At 41.0% G+C, this 23,356-nt stretch overlaps 1 protein-coding gene and 1 non-coding gene across 3 annotated transcripts; both read left to right on the top strand.

Moving 5' to 3' along the window:
- Positions 1 to 64: 64 nt before the first annotated feature.
- On the top strand, positions 65 to 22,469 carry pla2r1 (phospholipase A2 receptor 1). 2 transcript variants are annotated; one of them, XM_058088507.2, is made up of 30 exons: positions 65 to 494; positions 1,816 to 2,196; positions 2,273 to 2,446; positions 3,721 to 3,885; positions 3,974 to 4,087; positions 5,230 to 5,379; positions 5,966 to 6,160; positions 6,230 to 6,393; positions 7,675 to 7,785; positions 9,315 to 9,427; positions 9,690 to 9,859; positions 9,958 to 10,166; positions 10,751 to 10,896; positions 11,154 to 11,238; positions 11,933 to 12,068; positions 12,141 to 12,176; positions 13,028 to 13,188; positions 14,433 to 14,497; positions 15,388 to 15,491; positions 15,574 to 15,710; positions 16,612 to 16,729; positions 16,799 to 16,938; positions 17,211 to 17,352; positions 17,609 to 17,844; positions 19,405 to 19,579; positions 19,691 to 19,825; positions 20,409 to 20,531; positions 20,621 to 20,794; positions 21,561 to 21,596; positions 21,752 to 22,469. In XM_058088507.2, exons 1-30 carry the CDS (start codon positions 365 to 367, stop codon positions 21,964 to 21,966), a joined length of 4,440 nt encoding a protein of 1,479 aa, XP_057944490.2. In that variant the 5' UTR covers positions 65 to 364; the 3' UTR covers positions 21,967 to 22,469. The 2 variants fall into 2 exon arrangements, with proteins under 2 accessions (XP_057944490.2, XP_057944489.2); XM_058088506.2 differs by having other exon boundaries at positions 66 to 494; positions 20,618 to 20,794.
- On the top strand, positions 13,906 to 13,993 carry trnay-gua (transfer RNA tyrosine (anticodon GUA)). Its single transcript is given in 2 exon segments — positions 13,906 to 13,942; positions 13,958 to 13,993. It is a non-coding gene; the product is annotated as a tRNA-Tyr (tRNA).
- Positions 22,470 to 23,356: the final 887 nt, after the last annotated feature.

Here is a 23,356-nt window from a genome sequence, read left to right as displayed (position 1 = left end):
AACATATATACGTAGGTATTTTAATTCGAAATGTATTATTTTTTTACTGACAAACGTACTTGAGAAGAGGCCATGGTTTCCAAGCAACAGTTAAAATGCGAGCACATGGTGTGTTTGTTGTGTTATATCTAAAGAGAAGACAAATGTTCCAGGTTTGTCCAGTTCGGACGGGTGGTAGTTCATTTTTCAGTCCAGTGAGCTGCAGCAGTTCCTCCGTCAGACGTGACGTCGCAAACCCCCCACTGAAACTCTAGAAAGTCTGCTAAAGTTTTGTGTGAGCGGGGGAAAACAACAAGCCCGAGTTACATATAGAACCGGAGTCTCGGAATGTTCGGACATTTGGATCTTGCAAAGCGCCGTCGAAATGTTTTTCCAGTTGTTCCGCGTGGTGGCGGCTATTTGTGTAGCTTTGTTGTTGCTGAAAAGATGTGCGTGTTCTGCCCAGAAGGAGGACAACGAAGTCCTGGAGCGAGAAGAGCTCACGGAGTTTTACAGTAAGTCCACTGCTGGTCATAGTTGCATTAGTGGGTCCTGTTTTAATCTACGGACAAATCATCTGGGAAGACTAATGACGTGTCGTACAAATGTTAAAAAAATTATATAATGCATATGTTCCATAGTTTTGACACCCACCGGCTTTGTATGGTCACTAGTTGAGTCTATGATGGAAATATGTCTTCGGGTTTCTTCTGTTCAAGATTCTGTGTGTCGTGGTGCATTCATGGTCACAATGAAATATATTACATTGACAATTAAAATACAGTAATCACTAATTTTATAAGGTATGATGAATCAGAAAGTATTACAAATGTTGTTGTTAGATGCATCTAAATCATTCTGGAAGGTGTGCCTAATGATTTGCCCCTCGTGTTTCAACGTATGATCTCCATAATATTAGGAACAGGCCTCAGCATGATGCATTTGTACTGCCAACCAAACTTGACATCTCTGTGTCAGGACAACATCTCTCCAGGATAGCGAGATATAGGATAGGGCATCTTTTCAGACTTTTTATACGGAAAAACATCCAATGAGTGTTTTTTTCCCCGACTCCAGTAAGAAATTTATTATTTTATATAGATTATATTTGATGCTAGTAGTGTTTCAATGGATGGACACAATGTATATGTTTAGGAAATGTAAACTATGCCAAGCGGTGCAGGTATTAGAGCAGGGGTGGGCAAACTTTTTGACTCGCGGGCCGCATTGATTTAGGGAAATTGATGGTGGTCCAGACTATATATTTTACACATAGAATTCCAACAGTCCACCTGGAATTATTGTATCTATAAAAGTGTCATGCAATCTGCTATATGTGCTTGTGTCCCTTTTTTCAGTAGCACTTTGTAAACAGCAGACCACATCAAATAACCAAAAAAGCTACCTAGACCATCAAAAGGTTGGCTCAAAGCCATGATTCCAGGTTGTATGTTAAGTTTCAATGAAATACTTGCCGTATTTAAACACTCGGTGGGCCGGATGTGGCCCCCGGGCCGTAGTTTGCCCGCCCCTGTACTAGAGCGTCAGAGCTCTCATTTGAGCAGCCTTTATCACAGTCTATGCTCAAAGACGAGGTGGGACACACGCCAGTCAGACTAGATAGGACAGCTGGAGTCTGAGAGCCTGGTGCATAAAGGAGGATAAATAGATTGGATCTTTAGCTTCGAGTTTGAGACCCCTGGTATAAAGACACCTTTCATGTTGCAGGAAGTAGGTTCTGATGTCACATTTAGTGACAACATTGCTTTGTGACTAAAATCCTTAATTTATCTTCTTCTCCTCCTCCCTGTAATGTCCGACCCACATCTTCTTTAGAAAAGGGTCTCTTTGTCCTGGAGAGCGAGCCGCTAAAGCGCTGTGTCACAGTGGATCACTCTAACTTGGTGCTCAGGGACTGTCAGCAGCCCACACGCCGCATGCTGTGGAAGTGGGTCTCCCACCATCGCCTCTTCAACTTGGGTACCAGCACGTGCTTGGGCCTCAACATGTCTGAAACCACCCAACCCCTCGGCATGTTCGAGTGTGACATGTCCCTTCCTGTGCTGTGGTGGCGCTGTCGAGGAAACATGCTGTATGCGGCTTCTCGCTGGAAGGTGGCTGTGTCTGGAAATACGGTGGTGGTTAAGAGAAACTCTTATCATGAGTGGAAAAGGTACAACACACCCAGAGAGGGCCCTTGCTCAAAACCCTATGAAGGTAAACGAAAGCAGGTGGTGTTCAAAAACAACATAAATGATGTCTGCACTTATTAATGCATACTGTGTGTTTCCAGATATCCACACTTTGTTAGGAAATGCACATGGCATGCCCTGTGCTTTTCCCTTTAAATACAACAACAAATGGTACTCGGAGTGCACCACGGAGGGTCGCGAAGATCATCTACCATGGTGCTCGACCACCACTCGATATGATGAGGCAGAAAAATGGGGTTTCTGTCCTGTGCATGGTAAATGACACGTACCTGTACATACTGTAAAACACACTATATGGACAACAGTATTGCGAAACAAAATTGCATTTGCTGGTTTCAGTTTCGAGTTCAGTCTAATAGACAGATAAATAGATATTATCAGTTTCTCAATTTTATTTCAAATCAAGGGGGCATGAAAGTATTTCTGCACCTCATTGGAGGTGTGACAGAAAATGATTGAGAACCACTTCCCTACAACACACATATTTTGCATTGCATCATTGGCTAATTTTGAGTGACGTTAGCTTTAATAACTGAAGTAATTATGCCTGCAAACTGCTGCTGCGATCGGTTTGTGAGCATGATTATACACAGTATGTTATTAGATTTCCCATTCACTTTAATTGGTCACAGGTCTGTAAAGGGCTATCACTGGGTCCTTATCAACCTGTACAACCTCAACCCGATCAAACACCTTTGGGATGGGGTTAAAAGTGAGTCAGTAGGCCCGGATTAGGGTCCAACATCATGACCTCGATCTCATCCCTTAGTGTTTTTTGGAGGGGGGGGGATGACACCATTGTATATATTTTTTTTAGCTTTTTGGTTTGTGCCATGTGTAGTAACATTGTCTCAAACCTTATTTAACAATAGAATCTGAAGTTATTGATTAATGAGTGTTGGTTTCGGGCGGCACGGCAGTCGAGTGGTTAGCGCGCAGACCTCACAGCTAGGAGACCAGGGTTCAATTCCACCCTCGGCCATCTCTGTGGGGAGTTTGTATGTTCTCCCCGTGCATGCGTGGTTTTTTCTCCGGGTACTCCGGTTTCCTCCCACATTCCAAAAACATGCTAGGTTAATTGGCGACTCCAAATTGTCCATAGGTATCAATGTGAGTGTGAATGGTTGTTTGTCTATATGTGCCCTGTGATTGGCTGGCGACCAGTCCAGGGTGTACCCTGCCTCTCGCCCCAAAGACAGCTGGGATAGGCTCCAGCAATCCCCGCGACCCTCGTGAGGAAAAGCGGTAGAAAACGAATGAATGAATGAGTGTTGGTTTCATTTCGTGTAAATTAAATGTAAAAGAAAAACCAAACACGTCTATTCTATCTGTGGCGGATACATTTTTTTATGGTCGGCCACCACAAATAAATGAATGTGTGGATAACACACACACATAATAATACGGCTTGGTGTTGTAATACTTTTGTCCATATAGTGTTTTACTGTGCACACCCTTCTTATATTTACGTGAATGATTTTTATCATGAGGCTAAACTGTACTTTTAAATTCAAACTTTCCATGCTAGATTACAGCTGTCAACATTTCTGGGAGTCAAACAATGAGCTGAATGCCTGCTACCAGTTCAACTTGTACACCATTCTCACGTGGAGTCAAGCACTGCTGACATGTCAGGCTCAAGGTGGAAATCTGCTCAGCATCACCAGCCTGGCAGAGCACAGATACATCAGAGGTTTGGCTCTGTGAGACGATCATAACCGTGTACAGAATTCTGTTACAACCTATTTTTTTCACTCAGATTTGTTTGATTCTTGCTGTAGATCGGATGGTTAGTGTTGGAGCGATGGTGTGGATCGGGCTAAATCACCTCAAGGACAGGCAGGGGTGGCAGTGGTCTGATGGAGCACCTCTAATGTTGGTTAATTTCACAACAGGTATGGATTGCAGTCCACCATCACAATAATAAACAAAACAGTTACATGAACCCCTGCCAGGCAGTGTCAGTCGGTTCTATTGGATGCCATTTGATGATGAAAGTGCACCTTAGAGATTCACTCTGTCATGAGACATGAACACACATCTTTACCTTTTCTGTGCATTCAAAATAGAGAAAAACTAGCATGGGGCATCACTTTTGACTTTTGAAAAGTTAATGCTAAGTTATAAATCATGTCTACTGAAAAGGCGGACATCATTGAGATAAGCTACCAACCAAAAATCTGAACGAACTGAAGCAGGATACTGGCTCTCAACTTAGGCTAGGGAGACTCAGCTACTGTAGGTACTTGCTCTCCGCATTTTTAACGGTCTACGCCGAATTTACCAGCTCATCAGGGAGTCCAAATGTCCGTCAGCATCCCACTGACATCGGACATTGTAAGTTACTATTTTATGTTCTTATTTTGTCAACAAAATGTTTAGCACTAATGTTGTTGAGGGAAGAAGCGTTGCTATGGGCTTTGTAAAATCAATGTGTCCAGGATAGAAGCTTAAAATTCATTCATTCATTTTCTACAGCTTTTCCTCACGAGGGTCGCAGGGGTGCTGGAACCTATCCCAGCTGTCTTCGGGCGTGAGGCGGGGTACACCCTAGACTGGTCGCCAGCCAATCCCAGGGCACATATAGACAAACAACCATTCACACTCACATTCATACCTATGGACAATTTGGAGTCGCCAATTAACCTAGCATGTTTTTGGAATGTGGGAGGAAACCGGAGTACCCGGAGAAAACCCACGCATGCATGGGGAGAACATGCAAACTCCACACAGAGATGGCCGAGGGTGGAAGCTTAAAATTATGTAAATTTTTTAATTTAGGCTTAATTCAAGCTTAAAATATGGCATAATATATAAGATGTTGATGTTGTTTTTTTACAGGGATTTGTGGGCAGAACAGGTGACTCCCCAGTATGTGTCCCCAGTTTTTCAATATTTACAGAAAAAGGACAGATGTGTGTTCTGGTCTCACGTTTTGGCTATGATGGGAAATTCTCTCAGACTGTGCAAATCACACAATTTTGAAAATGCAACAAATTTAGTTGATAGAATTCTCCTCTGAATGTGTTTCCATCAGCGCTGCCGGCCAGACCTCTTGAGGATGATAGACAGTGTGGAGTGTACAATTCGGGCCCCGATGGACTCTGGCAGAGTCTTTCATGTGAATCTGCCCTGCCTTACATCTGCAAGAAGACACCCAATGACACACGCAGAGCTGAGCCATTTGGTGAGAACGCAAGAAAAACATAAACACATGAACATCTTAGTATTTGCAGAGTATATGAGAAATGAAGAAGAAAATGGAAAATGTTCAATATTTGCTTAGCTGGTCTGAACAGCTGCTAGGCTCCTGGAGAGAAAACCTCTGACCTCTTTTTTTATAGCAGCAAGACCAAAACAATATGTGCAGTGAATATGTATGGTTAAAAATGTAGACAATCCGTGAAAGCTCTAATTGCGTGGTAATTGTAGTGGTAATTTGGTCCAGTGCACCGCTATACGCAGCCCATTTGGTAATTTGGACTGGACTGCGCCAAGATGGGCATAGCAGCGCACCAGGGGTGGAGTCTACATTTTCAGCTTGACAATTTCGTGACAAAAGCTGAACCGCTGTGTTAAACCATCTCTTTGCCACTCGCGCTGGTTGAAGAGATGGAGGCGTTGGTGCGCGCCGTTGCGCCAGACTGCACTGCTCACGAAATTTGCAAAGTGCGCTGGCCACACCCCGTTGTTGTGGCGTAGGCATGACGCAAGGCAGGTGTGTCCAAGTCTATGAAATTAAGCCCCTGAGTGTTTTGATTCTCCCTCTCCAGAGAACTGGCAGTACGTCCATACGGTGTGTGATGAAGACTGGCTCCCTCATAACGGTTTTTGCTACCACGTTCTGTCAGTAGCGGATGCAGGAAGCTGGGAGGAATCGTCTCAGGCATGCATCTCTCACAGGGGAAACCTCGTCAGCCTACACACTTTGTCTGAGGTGGAGATGCTGCTTAGCCTTCTGGCTAACTGTAAGATATGGCCTCCAATGCAAGAGTTTTATTTCATACAGTTTTATTTATAAATGCTATGTTTTGTAGTTTCAACTGACAGTTCAGGCGTGTGGATCGGTCTTCGAAAACAAGAATCGTCACCAAGTGTAGAGTGGTCTGATGGCTCGCCGGTAACTCTTACAATGTGGCATCAGTATCACCCTCCTCATAGCCTGACTGGCGCGACTCTCTGTGCTAAGGCAGACACAAAGGTGGGCAACTCTTTTTCGTGGGAAACAAACTTGTTGATTCCAATAGAGTTAAACGAGTAACTGTACTGGTTTTTAAATTAATATTGTTACTGACCATTGAAAAGCTTTTCTCTACTAATTTTCACATTATTTTATTTTTTATTAGAACGAAAAGCAACAAAAATGGGATTTTCTGTTTGTTTTGGATTAATAATTTGTACATGCTTCTCATTGGGCACAGTCCAGTCAAGCCTATTAAAATAAAGGCTTTCAAAGTCATTGTTGCCATCTTGGCATACACGCACTGTGAGATAATAATGTCAGAGGGTTGTGTCTCATTTTTGAAACTATGGTAATGGTAATGGTTTTATTTCATTTGAACATGCATCAGATTACAATTGAGTGCATCCCATAATCAGTTCACAGTTCCACATGTCCAAAAGGAGTAGGAAGAACCAAAGCTTATTAAATCCTACCCCTCCATCTGGTACTTTTACAATCAGTCACTGTTACATTTGTTCACTTCCTGCTTTCCATAATACAGTTTAAGGTTTTTTTTTGTGTTTTTTTTTTAATAATGCACCTCGTACCAAAGTACGAGGTGATATGACCATCCAATGACATAATGGATACCATAGTAAGTGTCAATATAGTGATATATATAGCACATCGTGACTGGTTCATCCTTGGATTTAGCAAACATCAACTGCTTGTATTGTTTCTTGAATTGGCTCATCGTTGTGCATTGTTTGAGGTCCTTACTCAATCCATTCCATAGTTTGATTCCACATACTGAAATGCTATGGCTTTTTAACGTAGTCCTAGCATATAAGTGTTTCAAATGTAGTTCTTCCCTGAGATCATATTTCTCCTCTCTTGTAGAGAAGTATTGGATGACATTTTTAGGTAATTGGTTGTTTTTAGCCTTATGCATTATTTTAGCTGTTTGAAAATTAACTATATCAGCAAGTTTAAGTATTTGTGATTTTAGAAATAAGGAGTTAGTATGTTCTGTCAAACTACAAAAATATTCAAAAATATTGAAGTTGAAACTATTCTACACGGATTGGACGAAAAATGTCATCAATTCTCCCACATTGGCTTGGAACTCTAATCCCAACTATATGATTAGTGACATGAAAAGGTTGAAATATTTGAGTCATTTCTCATCATACTGTGCAGTTGTACAGCACTGCAAACTACAACCACAAAGATAAATATGTTGTCAAACTAATATCGTCTGAGTGTCAATCTAATAAAGTGTCCAGAGAGTCTATAAGTTCTTTTACTTCTTTTTCACAGGAAGGTACCTGGCTTTTGGTGTCATGTGATGAGCAACTTCCTGCTGTGTGCAGAAGAGAAAGTCAAACATCAATTCATCAACCCGGAACCTGGGATGAAGGTTGCCGTGAGGTGCAAACATAGACACATGCACGCACATGCATGAACACACACACAAAATTGTCTTTTTTTAAAAATTGTTCATTATGTGGCGTATCATAACATCATGTTACAAGGTTTAAGTCAAAGCAGTTATTGCTGTGTCAGCACCAGGCGGAGACACTCACAGCTCAACTTCGATGCAACCTGCTGGTCAACAAAACAATGAGCTCATTCACTGGACTCATGACGCCATTTCTGGCGTTCATGTTGCTCCTTGCCTCAACTTGACAGAAATATCAGACGCCTGAGTCATCAGGCCATTTCATTCAGGGAAACACACAACCATAATGGCACAGAAGCCACAATGTCAGCAGATGCAATGACGCATCTTGACTGTTAAGTCTTCTGCTTAAGTCTGCGTTTTACTCACTTCATGCTATTAACAGCGTGCTGTGTTTATTTCTGTGGTAGTTTTCACAGCAACATGACTCATATTGGGGGGGAAAACAGAACTACTTATTTTATTCAATGTCAGTATTTTTATTTTCAGGAGAAATGGGGTGAAACCTTTTGACTCAAAGTTGAGGAAGGGTAAGGGGGAAAAAAGCTCATGAAGTGTGGGTGGGGTATAAAGGGGGGCTGCAATTGACACCACTTGTCAAAACACCACTGAAACTACAAACAAACTTGCACAAGCCGATCATTGTGCAAATAAACACAGAATACAAGTTTTAGTCCATTCATGTATGCTGACATACTGCACATACATACTGTCCGGGTATAGTTTAAACTACTACACTATTTTTTTCACATGAAGTTGTATGACATCCCTGTGAACAATGAACAATGGAACATGAACAATGGAATACGTCACATAACTAATCGCAGTTCAAAAGGAGGAGGAAGAAGCAGAGCTTATTTAATCCTAATCCCCTACCCCGGTCCACATCTGTTGCAGTTCATTTGACTTCCTGTATTCCATATGTGATATGTGATTCCAAATGTGGCCCGCAGGACACTAGTTTGAGGCCCCTCCTTGATATGAAAGTTTAATGTTTGATATGGAGGCTGTATGGTATCATGTACCCAGAAAAAAATGATTACGTTTGATTAATGTTCATGTTAAAGCTTAAGTAACTGTTAATAGTTATCCTCCCTATCCGTGTGGAAGTGGTAAGTTTTTGGCTATTTAAGTTTAAAGGAAATAACTTGGAGGCTACCGTTTAGGTCGCTAGCTTTCTAGTTTGAGAGTTAGCATGTGTCTCAAGACCCTGCAGTTGCGCAATATGTTGTAAATAAAAAGAGTATAAATGCGACCCAGTCTCACCCAGACCCGAGCTCCAGTGGCCCCCAAGTAAATTGAGTTTGAGACCCCTGACTTACACTGTTGATGTGGATGTCATACAACTTCAGGTCAAAATAACGTAACAACTATTTGAATACTCAAGTATGCAGCTATTTTTAACCCATTATTATATGTATCTAAATATGGATTTTGTAGAAGAGAGGATTTGAAATGGGAATTTTTTTAATTTTGTGGATCTTTCTTGATGGTGTAGGGCTGGAAGCGCCATGGCCACTCCTGTTACACCATCACCAGCCATGAGCAAACTTATAAGGATGCACCAAGCGGCTATTACTGCAATGCTCCCCTCCTTACTGTGGAAAACAGGTGGTTTATTGATATACACATTTGGTATGGTATGGTTTATTTGTTCATATTGTTGGCATAGTATTGTTTTTATTGTTGATTGTTGTTGACTAGAAGCCACACCAAGTCTAGTGTGAGTTGTATATTGTATCTTATAGTATTACTGTATGTACCTAGTTCCTTGATATCTTTGACAAATAGTACTTTGGCTTCCTACATTTGCCTTCATTTAACAGAATAGCTACTTTTTGGGTTTTTTTTCACATTTTTCCCCATCCAACAGGTTTGAGCAAGCCTTTGTCAACAGTCTGTTGAGTGCTAATGGGGCCAACAACAGCATGTATTACTGGATTGGCCTTGTAGACGTGGAGAATGAGGGGGAGTACAGTTGGCTTCATCTCAATGGGTCCACTCTGCCTGTCACCTTCACAAACTGGAACAAACATCAGCCAGGTACACTTTAGATTGCTATCAATGTAAAAAAAAACTATCTTCATTATAGTAAATCTGGAAATTGTTTTATCAATGTATTTTCTTGTTTCCTCTCTTAGTCAGTGCCAACGGCTGTGTTGCAATGTTCGGTGGCCCTGCTCTCGGTCACTGGGAGGTCAAAGACTGCAATTCCTTTAAGGCCTTTTCAGTCTGTAAGCAGAGCATCAGCAACTACCAGGATGTCCAGTTGCCAGAAAGCCACATTGATGCCTTTAGTGCTTGTCCTCCGGGATGGGAATCACAGGATGGAATCCTTTACTGTTTTAAGGTGAAATCATTAACTTTCTCCTCCTAATATGCATCAGTCTCAAAGGTATATTAAGGGTTTTTGTTTTAATCTTTAGCACAAAAATATTATGTGAATTAGGGATCGGCTGATATGTTTTTTTGGGGGCCGATGCCGATACCGATTTTTTTCCATCACCCTTAGCCAATGGCTGATTTTGCTTGGGCCGATATTTGTGGCCGATACTGCTTTTGATCCCTCAATTTACATGAAAAAATGACATGAAAATATTACAGGTCTCATGTTTAAACAAATATTTATGGAAATACTGAACACAGTAGGATTCAGCTTTCTTAATCACACATTTAAACGGCATTATCAACTTTAAAAGGACTAAATATTCAACCATGTGCAAAACATTTGTGTCGTTTAAATTTATCTAGCATCGATGTGATGACTGCTCCTCCGCAGCGTGACGCGGTGGAAAAATACATCGGCGAACCCACGCGCGTATCGGCCGATACAAGGAAAAAATGCAAATATCGGCCGGCCGATGTATCGGTCGATCCTTAATGTGAATGTGAGCAATTGTTCACTCCTCAGATGAAAATAAGTGTATCTTTTAGGTGTTCCATGATGAAAAAGTTCTAATGAGACGTTCCTGGGTGGAAGCAGATTTCTTTTGTCAGGCCCTCGGCAGCCAGCTGGTCAGTTTTTGTCACTATGAGGAGCAGGTGTTTGTCAAGCAACTCCTTGGCCACATGTTTGAAGGGTTGGTACCACCCTCTGGGTCTTATTCATTCAGGAACCTTACAGGTTGTATGTACAGTATGATGTCACTTTTATTTTTCATGCTTCATGTACAAAGATTTAGTATGTCATTTTTAAGCAGGATTTGGAAATGTTGATGTGTATTCAAATATACTGTATGTATGTATTAATATACCTTTAAGTGATGCAAATGAATGTGATAGGAAGCTGGCATGTGGAACACCTAACTACAGTTTGTGTTCTGCGCCTACTTTTCAGAACAGAGGGTCGCTGGTTTTGGGTTGGATTAAATAAGAGAGACCCTGAACATCCTGGAGTGTGGGAATGGTCTGATGGTTCACCTGTAAGTACCCTTAGAAATTTAGAAGTCTAAATTCTGTAGATGATAACGCCCCTCCAGTGAAGCGGAACAACGTAACCAAAACATAAGAAACACCTTTCGTATGTTTAAATTATTTGTACAAATTACTGCTTACGCTGTACATTGTTGTTCATATTTGATGTCATCTATTTATTCTCCACATTATTATTTATTATTCTGCGGGAGCCAGGCAATGACATTTCGTTGGCAATTTCACTGCTGTGATATTGTGCAATGACAATAAAGACTATCCATCTATCCATCTATCCATCTATCCATCTATCTCTCTCACACCATCTTTTTCACAGCATCTCTCTCTCACACCATCTCTCTCTCACACCATCTCTCTCTCACACCATCTCTCTCTCACACCATCTCTCTCTCTATCATCTAACTATGTATCTCTCTCTCTTTCTCTCACACCATCTCTCTCTCTATCATCTAACTATCTATCTCTCACCATCTCTCTATCTAACTATCTCTCTCTCTCTCTCTCTCTCACACCATCTCTCTCTCTCTCTCTCACACCATCTCTCTCTCTCTCTCTCTCACACCATCTCTCTCTCTCTCTCTCTCTCTATCATCTAACTATCTTTCTATCTATCCATCCATCCATCCAAGCGTCCCTCATGTTGTGGCCATGAAGTGGATGTAGATTGATGACCGTTTTTTGTAGGTCATGACCTCCTTCATACAGGATAAAAATGATGAGAACGATAGGAGGGACTGTGCAGTCTACAGTGACCTGACCAACAACCTCATTCCACAGCCATGTGATGGCAAACACGAGTGGATCTGTCAGCTGCCTCGAGGTAAAAGTCATCACCTCAATATAAAGACCATGCCAGCATCATTTACCAAACTGACCAAACTGTGTGTTTCAGGTGATAAACTGAAAAAACCCTACTGGTACACTGAGCGTAAGTTTGATGTTTTCATCTAATTCCCATTTTTACTTGACTTGATTCTTTGAAGTAGGGGTGTAAGAGAATATCGTTTCGGCCGATATATCGCGATACTTCGTTCCACGATACTGTATCGCTATTAAAAAGTATGATATCGATATTTTAGGCATTTATCATAGACTGTATATGGTATTTATTCAAATGCAGACACGGCAAAGGTTCATTTCTTGACCTTTTATATACTACAAAAGTAGTACTGTGATATTGCAGGTATTTTATTTTTCAAATTGATATCACTATTTTGTTAAATAATGGTTATTTCAAGCATCCTAAAAGGACTTTTTACTGATGTTAGTTACTTTGTTCCACAAAAATACTGTTCTGATGGTGAATAAGTCAGGGACTGTATACTCTAGTCTACTCTACTATACTTTTTTCACAGCTAATAGAATGTGAAAATTTGAGCAGGATCTTGAGACATAATTTAATTTATTAGTTTTTATGTTTTTTTTTGTAAATTTAAAGCTGGATGTTAAAGCTTTATTTATCCAAATGCTCCACTTTACGTTTTTACAGAGGAAAGTTTGTGATACAGCATACTGTTCTAACATACTGTTCTAATCGAATAAAAATGGGTTTAATAAGTGAATATTGCTGGTGTAATTCAGTTTTTCCCTGAAATAATCTTTAACTACAAGAAAAACAAAAAAAATATCGCCTTGTTAACAGTATCATGATATATCGTGATATATCGTATTGTGAGCCTAGTATCGTGATACGTATCGTATCGCCAGATTCTTGCCAATACACACCCCTACTATGAAGTGTTGCAAATTAGGCAATAGTGACCTGCGGTTCCCCCACAGAGAGTGAGCCATGGGTGTTTTACCGCGGAGCTGAGTACCTGGTAGCCAAGCAGCCTTTTGAATGGGACGCTGTCTCTTTGGCCTGTCAGATGATGGGAGCCTACCTGCTGTCCATTCACTCCAGAGATGAGCTGCACTTTGTAAAGGAGCGCTTGAGGCGGGTTCGTTTATATACCGTATATTATTGTATTATATTTAAAACAGTCCAGTTGCTATCAATTCAATACCTTGAGAACTAGTCACCCTTCGATGGCGGTAATCGCTAGTCAATCCTTGCTGACAGTAATTTTGTGGCTGCCTCTATCTGTCCAAGCCTACCAACGAGCCGTGTCAATCTTTCGGCCATTTTTCTAAGCCAAAGGGCAGGACCGGCTCCATCTTTCTAAGCCTATCACAGAACCTCACCATCTTTCTGAAAATCTATCAAATGTCCGGCTTCATCTTCTGGCAGCCCAATCATAAGGCAAGTGGAAACTACACCTACCTTGTGGGTCCAGCGAAACTCTGAGACAGTGATGCCGACTTGGTGACTAAGAACTTTTTCGACATTGGAGAGTCTTCTGGTATTTGGGGGCTTAACAGTGAAAGCACCTATTGTTCTGCAGTTTGTGTTCTCAATGAGTAGTAGTCACAAAGTAGCCACAAGTGCAGCTCCCGAGACTGTAGAGGAGTCCGAATTTAATGCCATCTGGACTTTTATTATTTTATTTTGATGAAGTGTTTTCTGTACTACAGGAGTATATTTTAATGAGGGTGTAACATAACAGGAGTACAATCTTTTTTATAACAAGGAGTGCTTGAGTGACAATGTCATCATGACCACAATGCAGTTATCGCATCTGGAATAACATACACAGCGAATTGGCTTTAATCCTAATCCTTCGATAGCTCAGTTGGTAGAGCGGAGGACTGTAGAGGCTGCCAATGGAAATCCTTAGGTCGCTGGTTCAAATCCGGCTCGAAGGACTTTTTTTTTTTTTGTTGATTTACAGTCATGGGGAAGTGTGCTGCATCATGTATAAATATTAGAACTCTCAGTGTGATATACTGTCGTGTAGTTGAAATGTACTTCACCACTGGGGTATTTCATTAGTAAATGGCCCACTAGTACAATTCTTTGTAACAGTGTCATCTCAATATACACCTTCTTTTCTCATATGAGCATTTATGGACACACATCCAGCTCAAACACACTCACTGTATACTCACTCTCATGCGTGAATGATCCACTTTTGAATCACTAATGAATCTTTCATTTTGCTGAGGCCACTGATCACAAAAGAAGGGGGTGTACGGTGTTGAAATAGGCCAAGGAGAGAAACAAACGTGGACAGAGGCACTGAAAGGCTGATCTTCCAACAGAGTGAGGACTTAATCACATTGTTTTTTCTCTGTCTCTCCACAGCTCTCAGTGGGGCCAACTGACTGGTGGGTTGGACTTTCTCTGGACCAGCATGGAGAGGAGGTCAGGTGTGTGTGTTTTGGAGCTGCTTAATTCATTCAATCCCAGACATTTTTTAAAAGGCACACAGAATATTGTGTCCTCGAGGTATATACCAAACAAAAGATTAGACTTTCATTAGGAAATCAGCAGTAGAACACAGGTAAGTTTCAGCAAAATATCAGTTCTGAACCAAAAAAGGAGAAAAAAGGCTTTTTATAAATATTTACAATTTTGACATTTGCAACCGAGGCCGCACGGGAGAGTGGTTAGCATGTTGGCCACACAGTCAGAAGATTGAGAAGACCTGGGTTTGAATCTCAGCTTGGGCATCTCTGTGTGCCAAAAAGCATGCATGTTAGGTTGATTGGTGGCTCAAAATTGTCCGTCGGTATGTGAATGATTGTCTATATGTGCCCTGTGATTGGCTGGGGACCAGTCCAGGATGTCTCGCCCGAAGTCAGTTGGGATAGCATACCCGCGACTGTAGTGAGGATAAGTGGCAAAGAAAATGGATGCGTGTGCAATGCGTACCTGCCTATGCACTCCACCTATGCCTTTTCACTTCCTGGTTGTTGCAGAGCATGGATTTCAATGGGAGAGAACTATGCCGAGCTCTTAAAAAATGCACTTCTGCATTTCCAATTTTGGATACAGCGTTTGAATTGGATGTTAGATTGTGCATGTTGTACTTGTGACATGTTTATCCTCTTGGCTAATTCTGGCATATTGACAGAATTTACATTTATTAAGAAGCACTGTTCCACAAAATTCCACAATGGGCAACACACAAGCTGTTTTCCTCAAGTCACTCTTCATATAGTTTAAAAAGTGTGTTAGAATGTCTTAAAAGTAAACATAGTGTCACTTGCTTGGGTTGACAACGTACAGTATATCCAGTATTTGTTACATTTTGCAGGTGGAGTGACAAGACAGAGGTTGACTTTCACAACTGGGAAGAGGAGACTGATATACGTGATGTTCGAAAAACTGCATTGTGTGTCACCATGTCTTCATCGACAGGTCAACACATCACACACACACACACGCACTTGTGACACCTCTGAGTATTAGAACATGTGTGTGGGTTCATTGTGTGATGCAGGGAAGTGGTCGACCAGTAAATGCAGTGATCTTCATGGATATGTTTGCAAGAGAAAGACTGTCTCTGTGGTGGAGACACCTCGAGAGCCACACTACATTGGAGGGTGTCCAGAGAAATGGCTGTACTTTGGACACAAGGTACATACACACACAGAAAACTATGCACTTATCACAGACGATGACAGGTAAGGTTGTTTTTACATTGCAGTCATCTCTCATTTACTGTTGTTTTATCGTGACACATGACATAATTCATTCATTCATTTTCTACATCTTATCCTTATAATTCAGAATATTATGTAGTTAAGAGTGTAGAAAACCCATTTATGACTTTTGAAATTTGTTTTTTAACATCAATAGAGCCCTCTAGACAGGAAAATATACCCCTGTTGTCACCTCAACACTCATTATTATATTTACAGTAACATTACAGTAACATTATTTACACCAAGCGACCAGCGTAGAATACTGCATATCATTCACAGTGTCTTTGAATGAGTTTTCTGAATGCCTTATATTGTTATTGTTATATATATTGTTATATAATTTGCTTGAGTATGCATACTTTTGAGTAATAATAGGTTGTACTCATCCACAAAGGAGCACAATTTATTAACATATTTTTTAAAAACCATGATAGAGCGAAGACATGAAATTTTAAACGCAAAGTGGAGAGGGACTAATGTATATTTAAATGCATACGATGAGTTAAATCCGATACTATTTTAATGTTGCTTGTATAAAATCACTTCCCATCACATTATGAGACAGTGTTATTATCTGCATGATAAAATGAATGGAAACAGGTTCTTAATGAATTGTTAACTTAAGACATTGTCCAGTTAATAGAGTGAAGATTACAATTTTTTTAATAAAAATGAAACATTTCTACGATGTTGTTTGTCTCATTTGCCTCAAATGTAATCAGGTCCATACTTTCCCTTGTTGTTTCTTAAACCGTGGCATCCAGTGCCTCTGAATTTATCAAAGGCAACTACATGCAAATGAGGCCATTCTCATTGTGTGTCTGTATGTTTAGTGTCTCCTGCTTCACCTCCCTGATAGTCCAAAGGAGGGAAAGAGTTGGAATGATGCCCGGTCCATCTGCTCCTCATTCCAAGGCTCACTAGTAGCCGTAGAAGATGAGATTGAACAAGGTAAAAGCAATCTTTGAAACCAATCCCTTGTTAAATTGTTACTGTACTTTGCATTGTTTTTTTTGCCAGCCTACATCACCATGCTGCTCCAGGGAAGCTCTGTAGGTGTGTGGATTGGTCTGTGGACTCAGGACACCATGAAATGGACTAATGGGAGACCAATCAGCTACACCAACTGGTCTCCTGTTGAACCCAAAAGCAACCTCAATGTAAGCTCATTTGAAGGGAAGCATTGACCCATATTGATACATACATCTTCTTACATACATAATGTCAGTCTGCAAAATAAAAAAAAATGCTCAGGTAAATACTGTACATGACCATCATATTATACTTCATGTGTTGACAATATCCATAGGACACAGCTCAATGTTCAAAATTATCTTTTATCTTTCTACTTTGGTTGATGGAAACTGGACAGTGCTTGCATTTACTAAAAACGGTGAATATGTGTACTCATATATAATTGATGTATCTACAGGAGGATGAGTTTATGACAGGCTTGTCTGATGAACCACTGTGCATTGTTCTGTCCAACAACCACAACTTCCATCTGACGGGCAAGTGGTATGATGAAAAGTGCAGTGAGGATGGCTATGGATTTGTTTGCCAAAAACCACAAGGTATGAGCCACCCTAGCCCTGTTTCTAGAAACACCCAGCCCTCAAGATATTCCCACATGATTATCATTAAATAGAACATAGATGCACAATACAATACTGCATAAGAGCTGTGTTGATTATTCTTCCTTTACAGTGTTAATAATGTGATTATAATTTAATCTAATTAATTATAATTTGGTTAACTTGTTTAGCTACACAATTGGAGAAAATACTAAAAACACATTTTGTTTCTTGATTGTGATCATATTTAACCCAGATACATCCAAACCTCCCACCCACTCCTCTCGCCATCCTCTCCCCGACAACGTTGAGTACCGAAGTCGCAGTTACAAGGTGATGTCTGGCAACATGAGCTGGTACGACGCCATGCATATGTGCATTGACAACGATTCGGACCTAGTGAGCATCATGGATGCCTACCACCAGGCTTTCCTTACTGTCCTTGTCAATAGATTGGGTGTCCCGCATTGGATTGGACTGTACAGTCAAGATGTAAGTGACTTCTTATGGAGTATGTCCTGTGTGTTTTCTGGTCAGCCTTTTAGAATGAGGTATATCACTGGATATTTCCTTTGAATTACACTTGCTAAAAACATACAATGGCTGGCTTGAAAGGTTACTGTGACGTCACAGTCAGCTGGTGTTACTAAAAACTTTCTTAAACTGAGCGTTCATAGCCATCCCAAAGTTCTTTCAGGGCTCACTTTCAAATGCGCAAACCTCCCATACATATGCTCAGATAGTAAATATTAATTATTAGCGCGAGAGGGGGTACACCCTGGACTGGTCGCCAGCCAATCACAGGGCACATATAGACAACCAACCATTCACACTCACATTCATACCTATGGACTACTTGGAGTCGCCAATTAACCTAGCATGTTTTTGGAATGTGGGAGGAAAACCCACGCATGCACGGGGAGAACATGGAAACTCCACACAGAGATGGCCGAAGGTGGAATTGAACCCTGGTCTCCTAGCTGTGAGGTCTGTACGCTAACCACTCGACAACAACACACAAAAATAAAATGCAAAACATACAACCTTGGGTCCTAACAGTATCACTTGATTTTCATGAAGTACTGTACATTAGAAAATAGTACAGTAGGTCCTAGTGTCCGTTTTAGCAGATGCATGATTTTTTTTTTCCCCAAGGTTATCATACTGTCAGAATCTCACCCTGGCCGATGCCTAATTGAGAGCTTCAATGCATCATATGCATTGCATCAACTACTGTTAATGTTTGTAGTTTTGATAGTTTTGTACACAGACAGGGATCGAAACACTTGTCACCTGGCATGTATTTGTGTTTCTGGTATTTGGCCCATATCCACGGTGGGGGTGTGCTCAGACAGAATAGAACATTAACAATATAGCCCCTGTGGAATGTCTTTGTCATGGAGTGAAACCAATTACAGGAAGTGTGGAAATTAATCTTTCTGCTGCCTTGCTTAAGCTGCAGCATACCCCCGCAAACCAAGGGAGGATAAGCGGCATAGAAAATGGAGGGAAAATGGATGCTGCCTCGCTTCATTTTATGTTGTCTGATCAGCTTGTGCATGTTTGTATTGTGTGGCTAAATGTTTATTAGCATTATTTGATATGTACTTGGGCGGCACGGCGGTCAAGTGGTTAGCGCGCAGACCTCACAGCTAGGAGCCCAGGGTTCATTTCCACCCTCGGCCATCTCTGTGTGGAGTTTGCATGTTCTCCCCGTGCATGCGTGGGTTTTCTCCGGGTACTCCGGTTTCCTCCCACATTCCAAAAACATGCTAGGTTAATTGGTGACTCCAAATTGTCCATAGGTATGAATGTGAGTGTGAATGGTTGTTTGTCTATATGTGCCCTGTGATTGGCTGGCGACCAGTCCAGGGTGTAGCCCACCTCTCGCCCAAAGACAGCTGGGATAGGCTCCAGCCCCCCTGCGACCCTCGTGAGGAAAAAGCGTTAGAAAATGAATGATATCTACTTTAATTGTCACACACCATTGCAGTTTGGCATCCACGCTGTACCTGTCTTGATCTTCTACATCTTCTTCTTCTTTGTTTACAGAGTGGTATCAACTATCAGTGGTCCGATGGCAGCGATACGGTTTACACACACTGGGACTCGGCCGAAGATGACTTTGTGACAGGGGAGTGTGTATACATGGACGTGAGTGGAGGATGGCGGCAAGCCGATTGTGAAACTCTGCTGCCAGGAGCCCTGTGTCACATTCCTCCACCAAGTAAAATATGATCTATATGAGATGTATATCAAACACTGCCTCAGTTTTGATTCCAAGCCTTTGGTACTTCTAATTTAACACCACACTTGTCTGCTGCTTGACCCTTTGCAGGAAATAAACCATTCATCTCATATGAGGCGGTGTGCCCGTCGACGTGGGTGAAGTTTGGACACGGATGTTACAACTTTGAGCCGGTGGTGCAGAGACTGACTTTTGAGGAGGCACGAGAGCACTGCAGACAGAAAGGTAGAGTGGAGGGAAAGAAAATTTGTGCTGTACAAACGGCTAACTTACTGTAAATGCTGTGCTTTATTGAAGTCAACAGAATCAGTTTGATAAAAAAAAATTCATACTGCTCAATCATTTGTGCCCCAATGGTCAATATAAAATTAGACTGGAACATTCTGGCCTGTGGTTGTATTTGGATGTTCATTTTTGTTAGCTAGTTGTTTACTTTTGTTCTGGTTCATTGAGAATGACAGAAGACATACGGTAGATAAATAATACAACCATGCAGACAGAACTCTACCATTCAATTCTGATAATAGAGGAAAGGTTCCGTAGGAGTGATCCTCCTCTGATGCTCTCATTAAGGTTGTCTTCCATTTCCTCCTGGATTAAATGCCAGCTGTCTTTCCGATATTTTCCAAGTCAGACAATTAATGGCTGTCACTCATTCATGGCTCATAAACAGGCAAATATCGGTCATATTGACAGTTGAAGAGTGTAGGATATAGTACATTCCCTCATTACAGTACCTATCCATGATAGACAGCCATATAATATCTTAATATTAAAGGCGTTTTTTTAATTGTGGAATGTTTTCCAGTCAACATGTCAGATGTCCTGTCTATTGAGAATGAGGTAGAAAACCGCTTTGTTCTGGAGCAGCTGTGGTCTTCAGGGTTCCTTCACCAAAGAATGTGGTTGGGACTTTATTTCAACATTGACAGTGAGCATCCTTTTTCCCATTGTAGCCATAATACAATAACTAGCCTCTGAGATCGCATGTCAGTTTACAGTGGCTTCTATTTATAGCAGATTCTATGGCGTGGGTGGACGGTTCACCTTTAGACTACACCAGCTGGCCGAGCAAAGCTCCAGACTCCAAGCTGATGACTGCAGATACCTGTGTTACCACCAGGGCCGTGGATGGAGTGTGGTACTTGTCTGGGTGCACGGAAAGGCTGGGCTTTGTTTGCAAAACAATCTCAGGTAAATTGAATAGTATTTACTACTTACTGACATTGATAAAGAATGAAAAATGCTAGGGTGGTCGGGTGGTTAGCGCGCAGACCTCGCAGCTAGGAGACCAGGGTTCAATTCCACCCTCGGCCATCTCTGTGTGGCGTTTGCATGTGTGGGTTTTCTCCCACATTCCAAAAACATGCTAGGTTAATTAGCGACTCCAAATTGTCCATAGGTATGAATGTGAGTGTGGATGGTTGTTTGTCTATATGTGCCCTGTGATTGGCTGGCGACCAGTCCAGGGTGTACCCCGCCTCTCGCTCGAAGACAGCTGGGATAGGCTCCAGCGACCCTTGTGAGGAAAAGCAGTAGAGAATGAATGAATGAAAAATGATAAAGTAAACTGACGTTAAGTCACGTCATCTTTGAGTTTCATCAAAATGGCATGCTCAATGCTCAACATATTAGGATACACACAGTGACTGGCACCTGTATTCTCCATTAGAAGTAAATACGTCCTCTCATTAACTATGTAGTCCAACTGGTGGGAGCTCAGTGTGAAAATGATTGGCAACTGCTGTTTTGTTTAATATTACCAATACCGCCACCTGGTGGTGTGAAGAGACATGCAAATATTGCTTTATTGACTTTTGACAGATGTACTCCTGTTGTTGACTGTTCAGTGCAACTTGTGTCAAAGGCTCTGAAATCATGAGTGATTATCTGATTCCAATATCAAAGACAATTTTGACTTGAGTTCGCTTTACTAACTACTTGATATGCGTTTTTTCAGATGTTACCACTGAAGTGAAAGTGGAACCAGTCAATGGTAAGGTGGACTTAAAGTACAAATAAAATGATATATATTTTTATGCTATACATACTGTATGTAATTATTAAATACAGCACCAGAATTAACATGCTTTAAGCATGATCAAACATTTATTGACATATAATCACCATACTGTGTTCTCTGAATTTCAGGATTGCATTATGGAGTCATCCTTGCCGCTGTGCTGGTAGCGGCGTTGATCTTTGCTCTGCTGGCAGGAGCGCTGTGGCTTGCCTACAGGAGAAATTCTGCACATTTTCAGGGGCTCCCTTCCTTGGGTAGCGCGTATTACAGACAAGGCGGATCCCATGATACAGAGTCTGATGGTAACGTGTTGATCACAGAGCTGGAAGATCACTCCGGATAGTGTTGTGTCTGTTTACCGGAGGCTACAAATGACTATAAAGCTGACTCTGCAAGCAATGAGCTTCCTTCAAAAGGGACCCACTTGCCGAAACCAGGGACCTTTAATCTTCAATCTAACACTCCCCCAACTGAGCTGTTTCGGCCTGCAGTGGAAGCCCGCAGAGTATAGACTTGATAAAATTGAAAACGGGACACTATCATGCACAACTCAAAAAACGACGAAGATCACCTCCATCTCAAAAAAAGGGGAATCATAATTCAGTATTTTGTCATTATTTGTCAGTATTACTTTAATATAAGATGGAAATCCATGTTTTAAAGGTTTTCTATGTTCAAAGATATCAAACTATACAAAGCAGACTATAAGCTGACATTTACAAAGGGCGTATTTCAATACATTTGTAGTGGGCCTAAAAAAAGAAATGTTGCTGAGCTAAAGTGTAATGGAATGACTTAATGTGACATGTGCATTACTTCAATACACACTGCTGTTCATTTTCTCTATCTATTTTGTTTTTTTCAGGATGTTTTTTTTGCAACAGAACAGTTATTGTGTCTAAATTTGAAGTTAAATTATAACATAATAACTAAATGTTTCCCTGCTGAAAGGGTGTGTGTGTAAACACCACTTTTTGTGGAGGAAAGCATAACATTAAGCTTGTTTTGTTGCATGAAACGTCACTGTGTTTAGGACATAATGCATAATAAGTGGAAATATGTGTGTTGTTCTCCAACATACAGTCAAGGTACTTCACTTGAACAAACAAGATGAAACCGCAAGGATGTTTTGAATTAGTGTATGACACACAACCAAGGAGAGACATTGTTTTATCAGAATGTTTTATCATTTAGTTCATATTGTATACGACACATCGTTTTGTTGTGGTCTGATGTTTAAAGGGCTCCTGAAATAAGGGACGCAAACACATATAGCAGATTGTATAACATTTTTACAGATAAAATTCGACAAATAATTCCAGGTGCAGCCTGTGAGTTAAAAAGTTTGCACAGCCCTGCCTTACGTGCTTATCCTCACGAAGGCTGTGGGGTATTTCACCATATCATTTTTAAATTCACTTTCATTTTTACTGCTACTGCTTTTTACTGTTTACTTTTTTTTACAGTTTTTACCAGTTTTACAATACAATTTTACAATGTTACTAACGTTTGTCAATGTGTCTCAGTGGTCTGTGTTACCCCCCAAATTAATCACTTTTAATTTCGTATTTCAGTGAATTTATTTTATTGCCGGACCGTAACATTATTTTGTAGGCTTCACCGGAAGCTACATGCCCTACAGCCCTCACTTGTCAGTTTTCCCCAACACTGTGTTGTCGAAGCTTGTGCAATTGACAGCAGGCGGGGGATAGCCGTGTGTTCACTTTTTTTTT

Source organism: Doryrhamphus excisus, linkage group LG13 (genome assembly GCF_037039965.1).
Source record: "Doryrhamphus excisus strain RoL-2023G ecotype Guam linkage group LG13, RoL_Dexc_Guam_v1.1, whole genome shotgun sequence".
NCBI lineage: Eukaryota > Metazoa > Chordata > Actinopteri > Syngnathiformes > Syngnathidae > Doryrhamphus > Doryrhamphus excisus.
Note: the sequence above shows the minus strand (reverse complement) of the source record. Positions and strands in the feature narration are given on the sequence as shown.